A 23,973-nucleotide genomic window follows, 5' to 3' on the forward strand; every position below is an offset into this window, starting at 1 on the left:
GCTTGGGTTCCAACTGCCGAAATCTCTGTTAAGACTTACTCCAGCCCATCTACACCCTCCCAGCCATTGAAGCCCTCCCCTGCCCATCCTCCTCCAAACGGCCATACACAGACACAGACCGTACAAGTCTGCCCAGTAACTGGCCTAGTTCAATCTTTAATATTATTTTCTGATTCTAAATCTTCTGTGTTCATCCCACGCTTCTTTGAACTCAGTCACAGTTTTACTCTCCACCACCTCTCTCGGGTTACGGTTGATATGGCGATCACAGATAAAAATGTAGACTAAAAACAGTATATGTGTCTTTGAGCAGGTAACCAAATTGGCTGTAGTACAGAGTGGCGCGAAAAAATCGCAATGACTTGCCTAAGATCACAAGCGGCAGCAGCAGGATTTAAACCGGGCTTCCCTAAATGTTAATTTGGTAGTCTAACCATTAGGCTACTTCTCCACCACCACCAAATTTGCCTAATTATATAGCTGGATAATTTCAGAAATAATTATATATAGGGGCGGAGCTTGTCCACAAATGAAGATGGCAGCATAATCTCACTGCTCTTCCCTGCTTCACACAACTGAACACTCTGAGGGATTATAAACCATCCTTTTTCTCAATTTTTTTTTTCAAGCACGATCGCCTTAATTTTCCTTTTTGGTGGGCGAGTTTATGTTTATGCTATAGATATGAGAAGATGAATGCTGATATGTTGGGGCATAGTAATTTGTTTAAACTGGTTTGGGGTCCATTGACATCTTTCATTACTTCGTTATAGTTGTCTTTTAATTTTAATTTATTTCCATACACATTCAGGACAGGGTGGGGGGGGGGGATATCTCTTTGGTTTATTCTTTGATCAAATGTGTTGGAAGGGATGGGAGGGATATTTTTCTTCTGCATTGTTATTGATTGAATATAAGTGCTTATTTTGATTATTAATCTTGTTATAAATCTTGGCACTTTGTATTAGTTTTGGAAAATTAATAAAGATTAAAAATAATAATAATAATAATTATTATATAAATTTACTTGAATTTATTTATTTGAATTTAGATCACACCTGTTTCTGTTGTTGCTAAAGGTGAGTTACATTCATCCACAATCCTCACATGACTGGTTTAAAACTAGGACTAAACTATGTGGGCCGGTCTTAGCTTTTATTCCAAAGCTCCCACCATGAGGTAGATATTTGAGCATTTCTAGAGCTGCAAAGCTCTACATGAAACTTTATTCAGATGACCAACTGACTTTCTTGCTAAAATTCAGTTTGGTGGACTGCCCTGTTCCCAATCAGGTCAGTGAACTCACTACTTTCAAAGTCACACTGCAGACTTCACAGCATACCCTGAAGAAAGCCACAGCATGATTGCTGAAACATTGGTTTCTACCTGACAAAGACGCAGTGAGACCCGGAAACCTGCAACAAGCACAATGCCAGCTGCGGAAACCCTGAGAGGACATACTAATGTATTTGGTGCTCACTGGCTGCCCGTAGCCAAACGTTATGTCTTCAAGGGCCTGATGCTAGCGGTCAAATCCTTGCACGACATGGCGCCAGGATATGCGACTGCTAAGCTTCCTCCATACTTGCCCAACAGGTCCCTCCCCTCCCAGGATGAAATGCATCTCAAAACGCCCCCTGGTTGTTGTGCCTTTCAGCTGCAAATCCCCAAACGAAGTTCCTACTCCCACTTCATACTGAGTCACTGGAATCAACTGCCCTCGCAGATCAGATCCCTTGAAGGATTCCTCCGCTTTAGGAAAGCGACAGAAGCATACCTCTTCACCTAACTCTCCTGCCCACGACCGATGGATTATAAAGAAATGTATACTGGTACCAGATCCCAGTATGTGCCAGAACTTGTATTGAAAAATCTTGCACTATAACTATGGCAAATTGTAACCTGTAAACTGTATATTATGTATATTAGTATTAGGCCCCCTAGTATGTGTCAAGTTAGGATAAAAACTTGTATCGTAAACTTGGACTGAAATTATGGCAAAATCCAGCGGCAAATCGTAACCTGTTAACTGCACATTATGTATGTTTAACCTGTAACCCGTTCTGAGCTCTTTGGGGAAAACGAGATAGAAAACTAATTAAATAAATAAATTTAAATAAAAGATTCAATTAATCAGAACTTAGGCGTATACCCCCTTGTCTGGCATTTACTATATTTTGGAGGTAAGAGACAACATCAAAAAGATACAGAAAGTCACTGCATTCAGCCTCTTATAAAGCACAAATGATTTCTTTAGCCTCATGGTAGCCACAAATTAAGATACGATTCACAGAGGAAGCTGAACGTGTACCTTGGGCATGGAGTTTAGCAAGCTCTTCACTGAGGGCATCCTGGGTCTCTTCCAGCTGCCTTCTCTTCTGCTCCAAATTCTGCATATAGTCTGTCAGTGATTTAATCTTGGCCTCATGCTTTGAAACAAACAAATAAATCAGACCACCACACACAAGTTAAAGAGGCTTTATCAATGCATAATTTCCATTTGAAATGGCATTTTTCGTTATCATGAATTCATTTTCCCCCCGCAAAATTATAGAAAATCAAAAATTGAGAGAGGCTAAAATAGTTTAAGGTTAAATTAGGTCTTACTTGCTAATTTTCTTCTCTTGAGATATCTCCAGACCATGCCAGATATGTGGGTATATGCTTCCCTGCCAGCAGGTGGAGCTTGAGACTACTGAATTATGACATCATTGCATATAGCATTCAGTGCTGCCTAGACCCAGCTAGCATTGCCTTAAAGCAGTGGAAAGCTAAGTCTCTAAGGACCGGATTCCACAATCAGTGCCCCCAAAACCAGTGCCGGTCATGTGTCAATCATATGTCGGCGCCGGTTCCAGAATCACAGTCACGTGTAAAGTAGATGCTGGAAATGTAGGCCAGGCATCATCCTATAGGAAGACAGTGTCAAGCTAAACACAGGACCTCTACAATCCTCCCCATCAATAGGTAAGCCACCGAAGAAGGGTTAGTACAGAGTGAAACAGAAGAAGATGGTCAACGAACCTGTGAGATGAGGAGCTGACAGGCAGCAAGTTCTCTCTCGCTGGCATTCATCTTTCTGTTCGAGTCTATCTGTGAAGTTTCCAGCTGCTTGCTGCGATTCACCAGCGACTTCACTTCGGACTTCATCTTACTAATATAGAGACGAGCCATGGTGAACTCCTCCTCAATCACGCCATTCACATCTGCCAACTATAAGCGACCAAAGATAAGTGAGGTCCACTTTATGTTACACTAAGAGGACAAATTTCAAAGCCTTTATATGCATTTGTAGGGGGCAATTTCTGGGGTTCCCCTTCAAAACACACAAGGACTGGATAATACATAAACATGAAGGTGCAAATGCCGTGAGCAACATGTGTTGGACTCGGAGGATTAAAATGGTTGCTCACCAAAACATATGTAGCCACTAGAGGGCACTGTGATATCTCAGCAAAAGTTGTGCATGCTTAAGACGCAGCTGTTAGTACTCGAAGGCCCAGAGCTCAGGATATATTCAGTGTCATCAGAATCAAATTAAGCATTTAATCAAGTTGCATGCACTAGTCAAAATATAGCAAGCACTACAGACAGATTCTCAACATTGAATTTCTACAGCAGAGATGCCACCGTTACAGGGTAGTAGCGATTAAACCACCCTATGTTTCTGCTGTTTACGTTAGACCATGTTTATCGATATGAAACATTATGACTTTTTTTTTACCACAAAAGTGTTAGCAACATTGGCTGAACTTGCAGCATACTGTATTTCTTGGATTTCCATTCCTACGAATGTGTTTTGCAAGCAACAATAGCTTAGGGGAATAGCCGCTGAATAAGGTCTGCCTGATCATTTTCCATCCTACAAAAAGATCCAGCCCATGTTTATGTCATTTTAGATACTCAAATTTACTTGGACGATCCCCCCCCCACCCAAGCTCCAATAAAGATAGTCAAATCGAGCATGACATGAAGCCAACTTAAATGCTTCATAATCATAAGACCATAAAAATTGTCATAATGAGACAAACCGGAAGTCTGTCAAGCCCAGTAACCTGTTTCCAAAGTAGCCAACCCAGATCTCAAGTACCATATACTGTATACTTGAATAAAAACTGATCCGAATATAAACCGAGGTGATCTCCCCCCCCCCCCCAAAAAAAAAAAAAAAAAATAATAAAGTTGACTTGAATATAACTTGAAACTACAAGGGAACTCACTTATCCAAGGTGATAAAATTACTAAACACTTTCACTAATCACCTTGCTTCTTTATAAAGAACAATATCACTTTAATTCAACAAGTAACTAATATTGTTTAGTGAACACTCAGACCCACAGCTGAGGTCCCAGTGAACAAATCACAGAGCAGCTGTTTTGAGAGACCATCATAGTTGTTCACAGTCTCACCCACCATACAAAAACTAAATAACATCAAATGAAATAAAATAAAACAAAAACCAACTTAGCTTTGAATGATGTGGGTAATCAATATAACTGCTCCGGGCTCCTCCTTTATTCTTATTACTGCATGCACATGCACATACACTGCTGACCCCAGTAATAAGAATAAAGGAGGAGCCCGGAGCAGTTATATTGATTACCCACATCATTCAAAGCTAAGTTGGTTTTTGTTTTATTTTATTTCATTTGATGTTATTTAGTTTTTGTATGGTGGGTGAGACTGTGAACAACTATGATGGTCTCTCAAAACAGCTGCTCCGTCATTTGTTCACTGGGACCTCAGCTGTGGGTCTGAGTGTTCACTAAACAATATCAGTTACTTGTTGAATTAAAGTGATATTGTTCTTTATAAAGAAGCAAGGTGATTAGTGAAAGTGACTTGAATATAAACCAAGATTAGAAATTTGGGTGATCCCAGTGAGCCAGTCTATAGTAGTGTACCAAAAGGGGGGTGGGGGGAAGAGAAGAAGGGAAACGGTCTGCCCCAGGTGCAGACCATAAAGGTTTGCTCCCAGGGTCGGCGTCATGGTCTGGGAACTTCACTGTCTGTCGGAGTCGGGCCTTCCTCTCTGCTGGGTCCTTCCTTCATGAAAGCAGGAAATAGGCAGGACCGGCAGAGAGGAAGGCCCGATGCTGGCAGAGCAACGAATTAAGTCTGCCGACAAAGAGAGAGCTGACATACCTAAGTGCCTGCCTCCTAAAGCAATAGCAGGCTTGTTGTGGCCTGCTCCACCAGGACCTTCCCTCTACTGCATCACTGATGATGTCACAGATGACACGCCAGAGAAAAGCCCTGGCAGAGCAGCCCACAAACAGTCCATTTAGCGCTGTCTCTAACGGTTGGCCACAGCCACTGCTACTGTGGGAGGCCCAAAGATATGTCAGATCTCATGGTGGGGGGAGGGGGAGGGGTCGGTCATGTCCGGAGATGCTGCACAGGGGGATGAAAAGCTGCTGCACATGGGGGAAAGAGGAAGAATTATTGGGCATGGGCTAGAGAATAGAAAGGGAGATGCAACAAAGAGGTAGAAAGGGGTGAGTGAGAAAAATCCTGCATATGGTGGAGGGAAAAGAGATATACATGGCGAAGAGAAAAGGTGAAATGTTGTACATAGGGTGAAGGGCAGGAAGAGCTGCATAGGGAGAAATAAGGAAATGTTGCACATGATAATGGATGGGAGAAGGGAAGAGATGCTGCAAGGAGGGGAATAGAGAGATCTGACACAGGGCATAAGGCAGGGAGAGAGAGAGAGAGGGAGAGGGTGCAGACATCGATACGATGACTTCATACCGACATCTGCGCATAGAGTTGCCAGATTTTCATTTTGGAAAATCCAGACCCCCCCCAGCCCTACCCATCCCTGTCCTAAGTCCCGCCCCCCACTACCTGCTCTTGTTGGGCATGGAGGAAGTGCGCAGACGCAGACGCTATGTGATGACATAGAATGGATGGAGGGAGGGGGGACTTCCTCCCTGCCCGAAACAGCTTTTCAAAACCCGAACAAAGTGCCATGTTTTGAAAAGCCGTCCGGACCCTTGGACCTGTCCTCAAAAGGAGGTGCCTCTCTTTCTCTCTGTGCATCTTCCCTTCCAGCACCCCCCCCCAACCCCGCCGGCAGCTCGGGGCCCATCTAGAGGGCCTTTGCGCATAGGGTCACTAAATATTCGGATTTCCCCAGACATGTCTGGGGAAATCCGGATGTCTAGTGACCCTATCTGCACATGCGCGAAGCCCTCTAGATGGGCCCTGAACTGCCAGTGGGGGGGTGCTGGAAGGGAAGACGCACGGAGAGAAAGAGAAGCACCTCTCCTCCTAAAAGCATAGTGTACCTTAGTAAAAGAGGAGGGTTAGTGTCCCTTTCATTGAGTTCCATAGACTTGGGACCGCCAAAGATGCTGCTGCTGTTTTCCTAATTGTACTCTGTACCGTATTTTCACGCATATAACGCGCGCGTTATACGCGTTTTTACCTACCGCGCATACCCCTCGCGCGTTATACGCGTGAGCGCGGTATACAACATTTTTTTTACATAGTTCCCACCCCGCCCGATGCCCGATTCACCCCCCCCAGCAGGACCGCTCGCACCCCCACCCTGAACGACCGCTCGCACGCGCTCCCACCCGCACCCGCATCCACGATCGGAGCAAGAGGGAGCCCAAGCCCTCTTGCCCGGCCGACTCCCCAACTCCCTGACAATATCGGGCCAGGAGGGAGCCCAAACCCTCCTGGCCACGGCGACCCCCTACCCCCACCCCGCACTACATTACGGGCAGGAGGGATCCCAGGCCCTCCTGCCCTCGACGCAAACCCCCCTCCCTACAACGACCGCCCCCCCCCCCAAGAACCTCCGACCGCCCCCCCCAGCCGACCCGCGACCCCCCTGGCCGACCCCCACACCCCCCTTCCCCGTACCTTTGGTATTTGGCCGGACAGACGGGAGCCAAACCCGCCTGTCCGGCAGGCAGCCAACGACGGAATGAGGCCGGATTGGCCCATCCGTCCCAAAGCTCCGCCTACTGGTGGGGCCTAAGGCGCGTGGGCCAATCAGAATAGGCCCTGGAGCCTTAGGTCCCACCTAGGGGCGCGGCCTGAGGCACATGGGCCCAACCCGACCAGAAAAACAGCCTTGGTGAAAACTAAGCGGCAAGCATGCTCAGACCATTGCGCATGCTTACAGAGCTGGGAGCAGGGCATGCGCGGTATACCCGTGAGCGCGGTATACAAAAGTTTTTGTACATAAAATCGTGGTTTCTGCGCGCTATACCCGTGTGCGCGTTTTACACGGGTGCGCGTTATCTGCATGAAAATACGGTAATTACTGACTGTTCAGTGACATCTTCCCTATTTGTATTCTGTAATTCGCTGACTATCCAGTTCTCTTCACTGTAAACTGCCTAGAAGTCACAAGATTGTGACGGTATAGAAAAAATAAAGTTATTATTATTATTATTATTATATGCACATCCCAAGTATTCTCCAAAGCTAAATCGCATAGTTGCCTCTGATCTCAAATTTCGATTTGGAATACATTTTCTTAGAATTTGGATCAAGTTCCATTTTGCCTCTCCATAGAGCAAATATATTTCCCACTGCCCTATATACTATATGCTTTACAAATAGTTCCACATTCAGCAAGCCTTATTTGTCACTTGATATACCGTCTATCAAGGAATAGCAAAACGGTTTACAATAATTTTATTGTAAAATATAGCTAATAAAAGACAATATTAAGTTAAAAATTATAAACAAAATTACACTTCTCCCTCCGTATTCGCGGTTTTAGCAATCGCAGTTTCAATTATTTGCGGTTTTTAGCTTGCTGGCTCCTCCCCCAAATTACATCAGCTTGCACAGAGAAATCGCTGATTCCAAGCGTTTCCAGAGAAAAATCGCCGATTCCCAGCACCTTCTTCACCGTGTTTTGCCTCTCCTTCAGGAACAGGCCAGGTCTCCCACCATGTTATTTGCGGTTTCACTATAGTCACGATGGTTTTTAATAGAAAACAGTGAATAACATATGAAAAAGTTATTTGCAGTTTTTCTGTATTCGCGGGTCTGTTAATCCCCTATCACAGCGATATACCGACCGAGTCCAATGGGAGAGGAGGGACGGAGGAATAAAAAAAAAATAAAATACGCCGAGATTAAAACAAAAGCAAAGAAAAGGGAAGGGAAAGTGGGAAGGAGAATACGGTAGGAAGGGGGTCGCTCCTTGGGAAGCGTTTTTCTTTCTCTGCTGGAGTGTTTGGTATTCTCTGAATAAGGGGTCTCATCTCAAGTGTTATAGGCATCCTTAAAAAGAAAAGTTTTGATTTTGGATTTGAATTTGTCCAGGGAGGGTTCTAATCTGATGTCTAACGGTAGAGCGTTCCAAAGAGAGGAGGCGGTGATTGAGAAAATGGGTTTGCAGGGTTGTGTCATAAAATATCTCACAGATGGATAGAATTACTGGTCCGGGAGAGAGTATAGGGAATCAGATATTTGTCGATGAAAGCAGGAATGTTTGTGTGTTTGGTTTTATAGGTAAGCAGAAGTCTTTTGTATGTTATACAATGTGTAATGGACAACCAGTGGGTATCGCGGAGAAGAAGGGTAACATGGTCAAGTTTTCTTGCTCTGTAAATAAAAGTCTAACTTGGAGTAGACCGAAAAGGTGAACATCCTGACTTGGATGTCTCATTTCTGATCTAGATTTTTTGTATAAAATAGGACTTTAAATATCTGCTAATTACCATGCTCTGGAGAGGAAGAAAATGACATTTCAGTGTCATGCCCCAGTTCCACACCGTCGCACCCTCAATCCCGCCCAAGCCCCGCCTCCAATCCTGCCCCCTGCTGTTAATGCATGTCAGGAAATAAATCCAAAAAGGCAAAACAAGGTATTAACTCTCTGAGTAGTGTGAAACCAAAGGGGAGTGAGAGGAAGGAGATGTAGGGGCTGGCCAGGGGGTATAGCGGGAGGAGTTCAGTTACCAAGGGCGATGGGGAGGGGGAGAAAAGGAGCTAGAGAGGGAGATGGAGATGGAGGTAGAGATAGAAAAGAAACTAACTTTCGGTCAGCTGCCAGTTGCAAAGCTGACTCAGTTAAGCATAAGGTCCCTAGTAAGTCTTGCTGTGCGACTCATCTTCTACCAACCTCGCTACACTCATGTCACCCCTCTCCTTAAGTCACTTCACTGGCTCCCTATCTGCCATCGCATACAGGTCAAGATCTTATTGCTGACCTACAAGTGTGCTCATTCACTTGGCTTTTTGAGACCCTGTCCTGCACACAGCTTTTACGGATCAATTTATTTCCGACTGGCATTTTTATCCACGTATCTTTACCATAGGATTTCATAGGGACCCCTGAAGAAGACATTCTGTCGAAACACGGACCGTGTTGGGTCCAGGGTCCAAAACTTTTCAGCAGACCGAGTTGGTTTACCAAGTTTTAATATTATTTAAATATTAATAAAGTCCATCTCAGGAACATCATTTCTCCACGTTGTTTTTTGTTTCTTCATTCTGCTGCCCCTCAATATCTCTCCTCGCTTCTCTCTCCTTATACACCTCCCAGAGAACTCCGTTCCTCAGTTAAGTCACTCTTAACGTTACCCTTCTCCTCTACTGCCAATTCCAGATTTCATTCCTTTCATCTAGTTGCCCCCTATGCCTGGAATAAATTACCCGAGTTTGTCCGTCAAGCCCCTTCCCTTGTTTAAAAGCAGACTGAAAACCCACCTTTTTGATATAGCTTTCAATCCTTAACCCTACTCCTTTGCCCTCCAACCCAGCCCGCTGATTAACCGTTCCCCTTAACTGTATCCATGACATCCTGTTTGTTTGTCTTGCCTGTTTAGATTGTAAGCTCTTTTGAGCAGGGACTGTTTTCTTACTCTTTGTGACTCTGTGCTGCGCTGCGTGCGTCTGGTAGCTCTATAGAAATAATTAATAGTAGTAGATGTAGTACTAGTAGAGAATGACATGGACACAAACTTGTCCCCGTCCCCGCAGGAACTCAATTTCCCTTTCCTGTCCCCGCGAGTTTTGGTGCCGTCTCTGTCCCTGCCCCATTCCTGCAAGCTCTGCCTTAACCGCCCAAACCTTGAACACTTATGATTTTAAAGTGTTTGAGGTTTGTGCAGATGTGGACAGAGCTTAGGCATTGGTGGAATGAGGCATTATGACATCACAATCTGAGCTCTAGAATGTTGCTACTTAGGATTTTAAAGGGTTTGAGGCTTGCAAATGAAGACATTGGTGGAATGAGGCATTATGACATCACAACCTGAGCTCTAGAATGTTGCTACTTAGGATTTTAAAGGGTTTGAGGCTTGCAGATGAAGACATTGGTGGAATGAGGCATTATGACATCACAACCTGAGCTCTAGAATGTTGCTACTTAGGATTTTAAAGGGTTTGAGGCTTGCAGATGAAGACATTGGTGGAATGAGGCATTATGACATCACAACCTGAGCTCTAGAATGTTGCTACTTAGGATTTTAAAGGGTTTGAGGCTTGTGTAGGTGAGGACGGAGCTTGCGGGAATGGGGCAGGGACAGGAAAAGAACTTGCAGGGACAGGATGGAAAAATTTGTCCCTGTATCATTCTATAGTAGTTCCTAAGAGCTCAGCCCTATGCAGCTACCTCTCCTGAACCTGCTTAAGGCCAGCCCTGTATCTTACCTAACTCTGTAAGCCAGTAGACTTATCTCTTCCTCCCCCTATGAAAAGTATCCAAACATCTTTACCGTTTTCACATCGTTCGTGCCCATGATGCTGCCAATTTCTCCCAGATCCTTCAGCAGTAAATTTAAAATTTCCGTAGCCCTTTTCTTCTGGTGGTTACTCAGTTCTTGCAGCTGATTTAATTCTCTCTGTATGGCTATTAAGCTGGCCTGCAAACAGGTAATAGGAAACATCAGTAATATAACTTTTGTTTCAACATATATGACAATAAAAATGCATTTATTAACCCCCCCCCCCCCCCCAGAATGCTAAATGCTCCGACACTGCTCCGAATTCCTATGAGCATCACAGCATTTAGCGCCCCGGGCCACAGTAGAAAACTCTACCGCGGCTTAGTAAAAGAGGGCCTAAGGTTTGTTTGTTTTTTAAACTAACTACTCAAATATTAGGCCTTGCTTTGTGGTGATTCAGAAGATTTAAAAAAAAAAAAAAAAAGAGAAAAATAAAGAAAACCCAGCGAGGGACTGTTTTGCTTTATAGAAACATAGAAATAGACGGCAGATAAGGGCCACGTCCCATCTAGTCTGCCCACCCTAATGACCCTCCCCTACTTTTCTCTGTGAAAAGATCCCACGTGACGATCCCATTTTGCCTTAAAATCAGGCACGCTGCTGGCCTCAATCACCTGAAGTGGAAGACTATTCCAGCAATCAACCACCCTTTCAGTGAAAAAGAATTTCCTGGTGTCACCGTGCAGTTTCCCGCCCCTGATTTTCCACGGATGCCCTCTTGTTGCCGTGGGACCCTTGAAAAAGAAGATATCTTCTTCCACCTCGATGCGGCCCGTGAGATACTTGAACGTCTCGATCATGTCTCCCCTCTCTCTGCATTCCTCGAGTGAGTATAGCTGTAATTTATCTAGCCGTTCCTCGTACGAGAGATCCTTGAGTCCCAAGACCATCCGGGTGGCCATTCTCTGGACCGACTCGAGTCTCAGCACATCTTTGCGGTAATGTGGCCTCCATAATTGTACACAGTATTCCAGATGGGATCTCACCATGGATCTATACAATAGCATAATGACTTCAGGCTTACGGCTGACGAAACTCCTGCGTATGCAACCTATGATTTGTCTAGCCTTGGATGAAGCTTGCTCCACTTGATTGGCAGTCTTCATGTCCTCACTGACGATCATTGCAGTCTTCATGTCCTCACTGATGATCATTGCAGAAATATGAATAGACTGCAGCCAGCCCCAAACATTGGGATGTAGTCTAATCAGAATCGGGCACACTTTCGAGACAGCGCACTTACACCAATCAAGGTTGAGAAGCTAGCCTCTGCTCCTAACTTCCTAGACCAGAAATCATTCAATTTGAGGGCAGAAAACTGAACAGGATTACCCAGGTTTTAAGGTAAAGTGAAGTCAGGAGGCAGCTTTTGAAGAAAAAAAAATCAAAGGTCCAAGGTGCTCACCACAGCTGAATCAGGAGACAAAACGTGCAAAATGAGGCCAATTACCTGCATTCAGTCTACTTCACATCAAGAAGCCATGACTGTTGCACAGTAGTAAAATACACAGGCCATAGTCAGTCATGCCCTGGGAGGATAATTTAACAGTGAAAGCAGAAATCGTCCAATCTGATGGACCAGCTGAGCCCTTCCAACACATAAACCCTTCTTCTGATGCCACATAGTAGCTCAGGGGAAGCTCCAACCATTTCATAAAAACGCGGCTCAGACTTAAAGGGCCTGATTCTGAAAACAGCACCTGCCATGGTAGGCACCCGCCAAACCAGTGCCAATCACTGGTTGATGCTGCGTCAAGAATGGCGTCTATTTTTTGTACAGATGCCTTAAATGTAGACAGGCATTCCACAAGGTCTACATTTAAAGCATCTGACTCGCCTACACTGGCCTTAGTATCTGTAGGCATGCCTAGGCAACTCTGTACATACGTGGATGCCATTCACCACATAGATTTTTTTTTTTTAATGTGTGCTCCGATTGGTCCGTTAGACAGCGGTAGGATGCTTACTGCCACCTACAATCGGGACGGTGTTTTGAGAATCAGGCCCAAAATGTTCATTCTAATTGTCTACAGGGAAACTAGTCAAGCTTGCCTAACATCTTCTCAATGGTTCATCCTTTATAACTGTACAGGTAATTTCTGCCACAGAGAGCACCCCCACTATTTCTCTCAACTTTGGCAAAATCTTATAATTTTGTGTGCCACAAAGCAGCCAATGACCCCTCATTTTCACATGCCTACAGTACATACTCCCTTTTTCTAATTTCTTATAGAGAAACAGGCCAGTTCAGGTAAAATCTCAGAAGTCTGAGCACATTGACACACTGGAGTATTTTTAAAGTCCCTCGGCCATTGGTTGGTGTCCATGGTTATGTACTATTTCTTGTGCAAAACCATTATGTAATTATTACACAGGAATTCATATGATGAACGTCAACCATATGAAATTTTGGTAGCAAAAAAAAAAAAATAGAAGAGTCCTGGAGTATCCATGCAACTTATTTTGGGTATAAAAATGGCACTTTTTTTTTTTTTTTTTTATACAAGGTCCTTTAAAAACTCATTTATATCACAAACCATTTCTAATATCATCTAACAAATTTATAGCCAACTTCTTCAAAATTCTTCTGACATAAATACAATCAAATAAAAAGTATAGAAGTTGAACAACGAAAATATTAAATGAGAAAGCTTTTCATACTGTTTTCTGGGTGAGCTCATCAGCCAGTTGCTCGTTGGCTTTGGTCTTGTCTTCTACTTCCTGAGACTTTTGATCGTAGTTGACCGCCAGCTCCTCCAGGGCCTGTAGTACCTCCTTTACTTCATCTTTTGCCGCATCATTCTCGATCTGAAGGCGAGTCAGCTCCTCCTGGATCTTTTCATAATCTCTTCGGGTAGAGGCCAAAAGCTGAAACCAAATACACACAGTACAGAATTTAAATTCTTACATTGTGCTCAAACGCAATCACCTCATGCCTACAGATAAACAGGGGCTTCCTGTTTAGTACAGGATGAAGATTTTCATTTCAACAGAAGGCTTTTTACATGAATAAAAGGTCATGGATTTGATATACTGCCTTTATGTGGTACAACCAAAGTGGTTCACATACTGTATATTATATGCAAGTATTTTCTGTCCTTAGTGGACCCAGTCTAAATTTTGTACCTGGGCAGTGGAGGGTTAACTGACTTGCTTAGAAGAGTGTGTGGCGCAGTGGTTGGAGCTACAGCCTCAGCACCCTGGGGTTGTGGGTTCAAATCCCCGTGCTGCTCCTTGTGACCCTGGCTCAGCTCTCCATAGCCCCAGGTACATTAGATAGATTATGAGCCCACCGGGACAGATAGGAAAAATGCTTGAATACCTGATTGTAAAATTGCTTAGATAATTTTGATATGTGGTATTTATAAAAACCCAACCTAATAATAATAATTAGAGTCAAAAGGAGCTGCTGTGAGAACTGAACCCAGTTCTTCTGGTTCTCAGGCCACTGCACCAACCATTAGTCTACCCTTCACCTCAATAGCTACCTTACTGCTCCCTATTGGGAAGTGTCGACACTTCTTCTAAGAATGTATATTCCCTGCATGGGAGCTTGAAATGTCAGGGGTGTTCGTTTCATGAAATAATGTCAATTTCCTGTTACTTTTTGAAACACCCTCATACAATAGGGACCAACCAGCACCGGCACATGGCGGAAGCAACGCACATAAGACAACATTGAAAGACCTTATTGCTATTCTGAAGCAAGTCTCGGTTAAAAAGAGCACAAGCAAATCATCGCAACTTTATAAGATATATACCTCTCGAAATACAAGTTCCTCTGCTGAAAAAAGTTTTCTCCTTACTGTATCATCTATTGGAAGATTAGAGATCTACAGGGTTGTTTACTTTAGGAAATCCATACATGATTAGAATAGATTTGCTCTCGCACTTGTGTCCTCTGATACTATTTTTATAAAACTATATGTAGCTGACTATAGGACTGTCAGTCAAAAGGGCTGCCACTGTCTGGATAGGAGAATGCATGGACCGACAGATGCAGTTGGCACCTGCAATAGCTCCATTGGCCTATGCAGCCCAGATGAGCTTCTTCCTGAATAATCATAAAGGTGTCGCATCTATAAAGTCAATGTGTCTTTAAATACTATAAAAAGGTTATAAACCGCTCTGAATTGACTCCCCGCAGTCATTAGCAGCGGTATAGAAGATTTCAATAAACAATAGTTTGTTCAAATATTATTTGTTTCATAAAGAATTTTCTTCCATTTTATGCCTGAAGAAAGTGTTATTAAGCTAAGTCCCCAGTACTCGAGACAGACCCTGAAGAATGTGGGAAGTGTAGAGTGATATCTTATTCTGCCTTGTACAATTTCAAATAGACAACCACCAAGCAAAACGCCCAAATGTAGGAACATAGGTCAAACTGATTTCAAAACCCGATTTCAAAAGTAAAAGGCTGAAGCAATTGCAATGGACTTCTAAAAGGCAGAATCACGAGCAACACATCTTCACAACGGCTAATGAAAGAATTCTAAGGCGAAAACCGTAGTTCTTCTAAATGCAAAACTTCTCTTCTAATTAGGAATTGAAACGACATTGTGATTTCATTGTTCAAAAAGGAGCTGTTTCACTTTTGTTTACCTCTTCCTGGTCCAGCATTTGCTGTTTCAGCTTCTCAGCCAGCTGACTCTGCTGGTTAATTTCATCATCCTGTAATGACAAAATGGCATTTTTAGCTAACCAGACAGCTGCTACATAGCAGATGCCGATTCTGGCATTGGCAATCACACATTTGGACTCAGTGGCGCAGTAAGGGGGAGCGAGAGAGGCGGTCTGCCCCAGGTGCAGTCTTCCTCGAGGTGCCGGCACCCCTCCTCCTCTCCAACCACCCTTTTTCCCCATCCCCATAGGAACTCATTTTCCCGCCCCGTCCCCACGAGTTCTTTTCCTGTCCCTGCCCCATTCCTGCAAGCTCTGTCCTCGTCTGCACAAGCCTCAAACACTTTAAAATCACAAGTAGCAACATTCTAGAACTCACATTGTGATGTCATAATACCTTATTCCACCAATGCCTAAGCTCTGTCCTCATCTGCACAAGCCTCAAACACTTTAAAATCACAAGTAGCAACATTCTAGAACTCACATTGTGATGTCATAATACCTTATTCCACCAATGCCTAAGCTCTGTCCTCATCTGCACAAGCCTCAAACACTTTAAAATCATAAGTAGCAACACTCTAGAACTCACATTGTGATGTCATAATACCTCATTCCACCAAGGCCTAAGTTCTGTCCTCATCTGAACAAGCCTCAAATACTTTAAAATTATAATTGCTCAAGGTTTGTGCAGGTTGAGCTTACAGGAATGTGGCAGGGACAGGGATAAAAATCACGGGGACGGAACGGGGAAATTGAGTTCCTGCGGGGACGGGAAAAAATTTGTCCCCCGTGTCATTCTCTAACTCCGTGTCCCTTGGTTTACAGTCCACTGCACTAACCACCAGGCTATTCCTCTGGCCTGCTCACTGCTTTGTTCAGAACGGCCACAATAGCTGTAGCTGATAGATCCTATTTCCCTTTCCGATTTCACTTTCAGAGTAGAAGGAAAGGGACAGCAACCACTGGGAGATTAAGGATGGGGTATGCCTTAAAATCCCTCCTGTGCTCAGCTGCTTAATCGGAACCTTTTTATAACAAGTCTAGATAAAAACGTGCCTTTTAGACATTTGAAAACTGCTGTTGGGCCCTCTCTGGCCCCACCCAAAACACATCCACAGCACACACCTTTGCTGTTTGAATGAACTGCAGTGTGAAACGCAGTAGGTGTCCTACCGCCGCCTACTATAATTGGTTTAATTGGTGATAAGCAATGCAGTAATCAACAGTTATTTTAAAAAAAATTTTTAAAACTATTAAAAGAAAAAAAATGTTGGCATCTCCAGACGCCTACTAAAAGTGCCACCAAATTGCATCCATAAAGGTGCCTAAAGATGCCCACAGCTAAAGTTGGTGCGGTTTATACCGGAAGCTGATGTAGACATCCTTCGGTGCCTCTACGGATGCAATTCCCATGTAAAGTATGGGATCCAGACTATGTGTGTGTAATTGTATATATATATATGTTTAAACATAAAATTGGTTTTGCAAACTTTATTTTTATATTTTAAATTTTGAGAAATCCTGAGAGGTAACATCTGAAGTTTAATCTATTTGACCTTTAAGCTAAGTTACCATAGAAATTCTCTTAAGTCTGACAAAGCTGAAACTGTGGATTGAAGTCAAGGTTTTTTTTTTTTGTTTGTTTTTTGTTTGTTTTTTTTCTATTTCTATCATTTAAATTTCTCCAGAATTCTTTTTTTCAACGGTTCCTCCTTCTGCATCTATTCCTTTCTCTCTTCTCTTCTATCTTTCAAAGCACACAGTTTTGTTAGATTGATTATTTTATCATTTTTTCTCTTTCCTTACTGCACTTTATTACTCTCTAGGTACTTTAGTTAGATTGTGAGCCTTCGGGACAGTTAGGGAACTTCTAAGTACCTTTCTTACTTATAATTTTAATGTAATTTTCTGAAAACCGCTTAGAACCTAACGGATGTAGCGGTATATAAGAAATAAATTACATTACATTACATTAAAGTACGCGCTGGAAATGTAGGCCTGTAAAAACCCTGGCCTACATTTCTGGCACCTTAGACATGGCCACGATTCTGAAAATGGCACCATTGCGTGATGGACATTTGAACGGTGCTGCTTTTGCAGGCAGCTGCCACTAATGGTGCCATTTGCAGAATCTAGGCCAAAATGCCTAAAAAAAAAAAGTCCCTTTGCTTTGAAAATGAACACCACGGTATGTCAAACCTGTGCAAATAAAGAAAAACAGACTCCATACACAAATTCCTTTAGGGAATTAGGTGCCAAAACCATAACATCTCCCCATCTGCAGCATCGATGTCATCACCTTCCCTATAAGCATCTCCAACTGGGACTCAAATATTGTAATTAATGCAAATGTGCAGAATTCTGTTACGATATCCAACTGCATTAAAAGTCTGGATAATCTTTATGTGATTAGGTTACATAATGCTATAATTTTACGTCAGCTATAATCCCATTGGCGGATGCTTTCAGATAAGGGAAAGGGGGATATTAGGAGTCTGGCACAAATGAATTTTCTTAAAATTCTTCAAGAAAAAGGATGCAATAGAGAAAGTGTCCAGTGAGAAACAAACAAATCTCTTCATCAGCCGTCTGCAGATATATGAAAATAAATAATACATTGCATTAAACTTTTAAAGGAGTTGGAAGAACACTTTTGGCGTTACAGAAATCTATTTATGCTGAACGCCCACTACAGTGTGAGGCATCATCATTATGAATACAGTTGCCTAATCGATCCAGTGGTTATATTCTGCAAACTGCGTACCTAGACAAATTGGGAACATTGAAATGATCAATATCACAGCAGCTGTATTATTGTTGCGGTGACATTCGCAGCTAGCATTGACCTTTCTGCTCAACCTTGACTCTTGTAGAGTACGCACCTTGTCTTTTCATGCAACAAAAGCTTCCATTGCCAAGGCAACAGTAGCTGTCTTCATTTTATGTACCTTCTATCACGCAACACTTGATTCTTTTAAAATAGCTTCCTCTCGTTTACGGCTATGAAAGGCTTTGCTTTCAAAACTGAACTGGACAGTTATCATCAAGCAAATATAAAACTTTCAATATTTATGCACCATCGTCAACTAGCTTAATTCTTAAGATATAAATAACATCAGTCGGAGTTTAAGAACAAACCGTACTTGGTCTTTCAGGAGCTTCACTTCTCTCAAGCTGGCAACTAAAATTAAATGCAAAGAAATGCAGAGTAATGCATCTGGGGATTAATAATTGGAAGGAGCCGTATATGCTGGGAGGGGAGAGGCTGATATGCATGGATGGGGAGAGGGACCTTGGGGTGATAGTGTCTGAAGAACTAAAGGCGAAAAAACAGTGCGACAAGGCCATGGCTGCTGCCAGAAGGATGCTGGGCTATATAAAGAGAGACAAAACCAGTAGAAGAACGAAGGTTTGATGCCCCTGTACAGGTCGTTGGTGAGGCCCCACTTGGAGTATTGTGTTCAGCTTTGGAGACCATATCTGGCGAAGGCACAAAAAGGCTTGAAGCGGTCCAGAGGAGGGCGACGAAAATGATAGGAGGTTTGCGACAAAAGATGTCTAGGGAGAAACTGGAAGCCCTGAATATGTATACCCTAGAGGAAAGGAGGGACAGGGGGGATATGATTCAGACGTTCAAATACTTGAAAGGTATTAACGTACAACAAAATCTTTTCCAGAGAAATGAAAATGGTAAAACCAGAGGACATAATTTGAGGTTGAGGGGTGAGAGACTCAAGAGCAATGTAAGGAAATTCTTCTTTACGGAGAGAGTGGTGGATGCCAGGAATGTGCTCCCGAGAAAGGTGGTGGAGAGGAAAACGGTGACGGAGTTCAAAAAAGTGTGGGATGAACACAGAGGATCTAAAATCTGAAAATAATAGTAAATATTGAAGAACTAAGGCCAGGACTGGGCAGACTTGCATGGTCTGTGTCTGTATATAGCCATTTGGTGGAGGATGGGCTGGGGTGGGCTTCAATGGCTGGGAGGGTGTAGATGGACTGGAGTAAGCTTTGATGTAATTCAGTAATTGGAACCTAAGAACAGTACCCAGAGCTTGGATTCTTGCCCAGAAATAGCTAAGAAGGAACCCCCCCCCCCAACAAATTTTTAGATTAAATCAGGTTGGGCGGACTAGATGGACCATTCGGGTTGTTATCTACCATCATCTACTATGTTACCATGACATCAAGCACAACCTTTTCTCAGATCACAGCCAGAACTACACTGGAGTCTCCAAACTACTCCAAACAAATGTTCATTGTTTTGCTGAAAAAGTTATCCAAATCATTAACCTGGTGGAGAGAGTAATCACAATATACTGAGAGGCCCATTATTAAGCCCACAGCGGTCAGAGTTTTTTAAACTGCTGACAACATAAGAATAGCCATACAGGGTCAGAGATGGTCATCTACCTCAGTATCCTGCTTCTATCAGTGACCAATCCAGGCCACAAGTACCTGGCAGAAACCCAAATAGCAGCAACATCCCATGCTACCGAATCTAGGGCAAGCAGAGGATTCTCCCATTTCTATCTCAATAGCAGACTGTGGAATTTTCCTCCAGGAACTTGTCCAACCCTTTCTTAAAACCAGATACACTAATCACCATTGCCAAATCTTTTCCGCAACGAGTTCTAGAACTTCATTATTCATCTCAAGCCTGTTTCTTGTCCTAGTTTTATGGGCTTACTTGATCAGTTAGCAGACTGAATATCACAACTAAGCCGTTAAGTGCCAGCTCTGGCAACAAGTTTCAAGTTTAATAGTTTTTTTTGATTAATCGCTTAATCATACTTCTAAGCGATGAACAGTTTAAAAATTACATTTGATGGGTAACAATACAATAAAAGACAAAATTTAAAAAACAACACGGGATTGAAATTAAATTTTTAACATACTCATAACATTGGGTAAGGGGGAGTGAAATACAAATCAATAAAGTAAAGAAGAAACATTAAGGGAAAAATACAGAAGGTAAACAAAATAACAATAAAATATAATAAGATAAAATTTATTAGGGTTATAGGATATTAAAATTAGTTTTCAAAGGCATCCTTGAAAAGAAATGTTTTTAAATTACTTTTAAATTTTCCAAATTCCTGTTCTTCCCTTAAAAACATTGGAAGGGCATTCCAAGTCTGTGGTGCAGTAACCGAAAAAATAAATTGCCGCCTTGTATTAATAACTTTCAATGAAGGAATAGTCCATAAGTTCTGTTCATTAGATCTCAAAACTCTATTTGAGGAGTATGGAATTAATAATTTAAATAGAAATGCTGGAGTCTTATTACAAAGAGTTTTGAAAGTCAGTATACAAAGCTTATACGTGACAAACAATATTCAGCTTATAAAAAATCTCCAACAGCGTGCTTATTCAGTGGTATTACTGAGAGAGTGATATTTCATACAAAGCAATGTAAGGATAATCTTATAAGATCGTCCCTTAGAAACTCTCCCTAGAATCTTAAATTTTCATGGGTCCTCAGAGATGTCACCATTATACTCAATAAGTTTCATAGTATATGGCTTTATACATCAAGTCCTCATCGGGTCCGATATTTATCGAGTACTATAAATAGAATAAGTGAAGTGAATCAACATTGCTCATAGATGTTTTAAATAGAATACTTAGCTTGAGTTTACGTGGTCAGATTCACAGGTACTAACCAGCCAACACCCTGTGGGGGTTTTTTTCAAGGCTATTTATCTCTCCGTGCAGCTCTTGCCCATATATCGACCACTTGGTGCATATACCAAACAACTTGCACCAAGTGGTCGATATTTGGGCAAGAGCCGCATGAAGGGATAAATAGCCTTGAAAAAAAAACCCCAGGGTGAAACATGTTGGTTGATTAGTCCCTGTGAATCTGACCACGTAAACTCAAGCTAAGTATTCTAATATTTAAAACATCTTTGAGCAATGTTGGTTCATTTCACTTATTCTATTTATAGTACTCGATAAATATCGGACCCGATGAGGACTTGCTGTACAAAGCCATATACTATGAAACGTATTGAGTATAACGGTGACAACTCTGAAAATTTAAGATTCTAGGGAGAGTTTCTAAGGGATGATCTTATAAGATTATCCTTACATTGCATTGAAACAATATTCAGCGGCACTTCTGTTTAAGTGCAGCAGTATATTGGCGGGTGGCTAATTCAACGGGGTTTAACCAGGCAGGATATAACTTGCATGTTTAAACCTTTATAAATATCAGGCCTTAAGTTTATCCAGTAACAAGTGGGAAGAGCACAAAGATATGTCTTGATAATATAGCTGTAGAAGGTTGAGGGTTGTTTTTTTTTTTTATATATTTTGAGTGTTTGCTATGTAATAGTGTGTGTTGCCTCCAAATAGGTTTTATATTACAAATACCATGACAGACATGAACCATACTCTTAAGACAGGTTATGTTGGGTATGCACTCCTGCAGGTTAACACAGTAGATGACAACAGATGGACAGTCCATCCAGTCTGCTCAACAAGAAACTCAAATCATAAGGTATGATGCAATACTATATAAGCACACCTGATCTTGGACTTGTCATTTTAAGAACAGCCTTACTAGGTCAGACTAATGGTCTATCTTGCCTAGTATCCTGTTTTCACGGAGGCCAATCCAAGTCAGAAGTACCTGGCAATAAAGCCAAATAGTAGCAGCATTCCAGAGCTGGAGATTGTGATGTCATAATGCCTCATTCCACCAATGCCTAAGAGCCAACCTCATCAGTGATGTCACAATGGCTTGATTGCCCTATACTTGGCTCACATAAGAATAGCCTTACTGGATCAGACCAATGGTCCATCTAGCCCAGTATCCCATCTTCGCAGAGGCCAATCCAAGTCACAAGTACCTAGCAAAAACCCAAATAGTAGCAGCATTCCATGCTACCGAACCATGTCTGTCCCAACAGCAGACTATGGAATTTTCCCTTGTGTTTATCCCTTGCATTTTGAATTCCATTACCTTTTTCAGCTCCACGCCTCATGCAGGAGGGCATTCTAGCATCTACTACCCTCTCTGTAAAAAAAAGTACTTCCTGACATTATTCCTGAGTTGGGCCCCCTGCAATCTAAATTCATGTCCTCTAGTACACTTTTTAATGTTTCTATTGTGCCATAGGAGCTTCCTTCTGCAGCTTATAGGATATACTGTAATATGAACAGGCAAAGCACAAAAGCGCACTTGGATGTTCTTTTTAATCAGGACAGTGGTTCCCAAGATAATTAGGGCTATTTCTGTATCTTTCTCTAATCTCTCTCTCTACCCATAAACAGTATAGGACAGTTATTTCATATCGATACTTAGTAATGTCCTTCTCTTCCACTGTGTACGGTTTTCATTACTGCACAATCTGATCTCAAAACTGTGCTGTAGAACAGAACCAAGCCAAAGAAAGGGGACTGGCACAACAGCTAAAACAGAATATCGAAAAGCACGTGCCAATTTATTTATACGCTATGCCACTGAATTTTTCCCGAGCCATCTTAAAAGTGCGGACCTTATCATCCAGCTGCCTGTAGAGGCTGGTAATCTCCTTTTCATATTTCTTCTTCTCTTCTGTGGAAATGTTGGTGACTGCAGGTACAATGTTGTCGATGATCGGTGTATTATCACAGGGCTCCAGGTTCTTTTGATCTTTTGCACAGACCTGCTCCTCTTCAGGCACAGCTTCCCCTGCACAGAAAAGAAAGAAAGAAAGCGGATTTGGAAAAAAATATATGTTCTAGTGCAGTGGTTCCCAACCCTGTCCTGGAGGACCACCAGGCCAATCGGGTTTTCAGGCTAGCCCTAATGAATATGCATGAGAGAGATTTGCATATAATGGAGGTGAAATGCAAATCTGCTCCATGCATTTTATTAGGGCTAGCCTGAAAACCCGATTGGCCTGGTGGTCCTCCAGGATAAGGTTGGGAACCACTGTTCTAGTGCATTCCAGAGACAACAGTGCTACAGGCAACCCAGCCCTATGTAGCTTTTACGTAATGTCAGGCATCCACAATAAGCATATGCATAAAGAAAGAAATCTTATAACACCTGATAATCCAGGATGACTTCTGTCTTATCTAGTATTCTTTCTTATATTCTCTTCTGTGTATATACATACGGTATATTATACTGTATATACAATTTATACAGGATTAGAGAATGACACGGGGACAACTTTCTCCCCGTCCCGTCTCTGTGAGTTCTTTTCCTGTCCCTGCCCCATTCCTGCAAGCTCCATCTTTATCTGCACAAGACTCAACCACTTTAAAATCATAAGTATTCAAGGCTTCTGCAGTTAAGACAAAGCTTACAGGAATGGGGCAAGGCCAGGGACAGCGACAAAACTCATGGGGATGGGATGGAGAAATTGAGTTCCTGCGGGGACAGGGAAAATTTTGTCACTGGGTCATTCTCTATATAGGTGGGTCAAGGGCATTCCTAGAATTTAGACATGATGGTATATGTAAAATCCAAAACCAACAAGTTTCAAGTTCAAGTTTATTATTAAATTTGATTAATCGCCTATTCAAAATTCTAGGCGATAAGTAAAATTACAGAGTTAGGGGAAACAGACATAACTAACAAAAAAGACTAAGTCTACTAAACATGATAAAAAAACAACTTATACAAACATATTAAAACATGAGGAGAGGC

At 42.4% G+C, this 23,973-nt stretch overlaps 1 protein-coding gene across 1 annotated transcript in view; it reads right to left on the reverse strand.

Annotated features, from left to right (window-relative positions):
- KIF5C (kinesin family member 5C) overlaps positions 1–23,973 on the reverse strand; it is a 242,236-nt gene that overhangs the window by 80,389 nt on the left and 137,874 nt on the right. The window contains exons 12-17 of the mRNA XM_033946311.1: positions 22,832–23,007; positions 15,309–15,377; positions 13,368–13,574; positions 10,698–10,844; positions 3,025–3,213; positions 2,312–2,429 (exon numbers count right to left, since the gene is read on the reverse strand). Of these exons, the coding sequence (XP_033802202.1) occupies positions 2,312–2,429; positions 3,025–3,213; positions 10,698–10,844; positions 13,368–13,574; positions 15,309–15,377; positions 22,832–23,007 (906 nt within the window). The remainder of the gene's footprint in view (positions 1–2,311; positions 2,430–3,024; positions 3,214–10,697; positions 10,845–13,367; positions 13,575–15,308; positions 15,378–22,831; positions 23,008–23,973) is intronic.

The sequence above is a fragment of the Geotrypetes seraphini genome, chromosome 5 (genome assembly GCF_902459505.1).
Source record: "Geotrypetes seraphini chromosome 5, aGeoSer1.1, whole genome shotgun sequence".
Classification (NCBI taxonomy): Eukaryota; Metazoa; Chordata; class Amphibia; order Gymnophiona; family Dermophiidae; genus Geotrypetes; species Geotrypetes seraphini.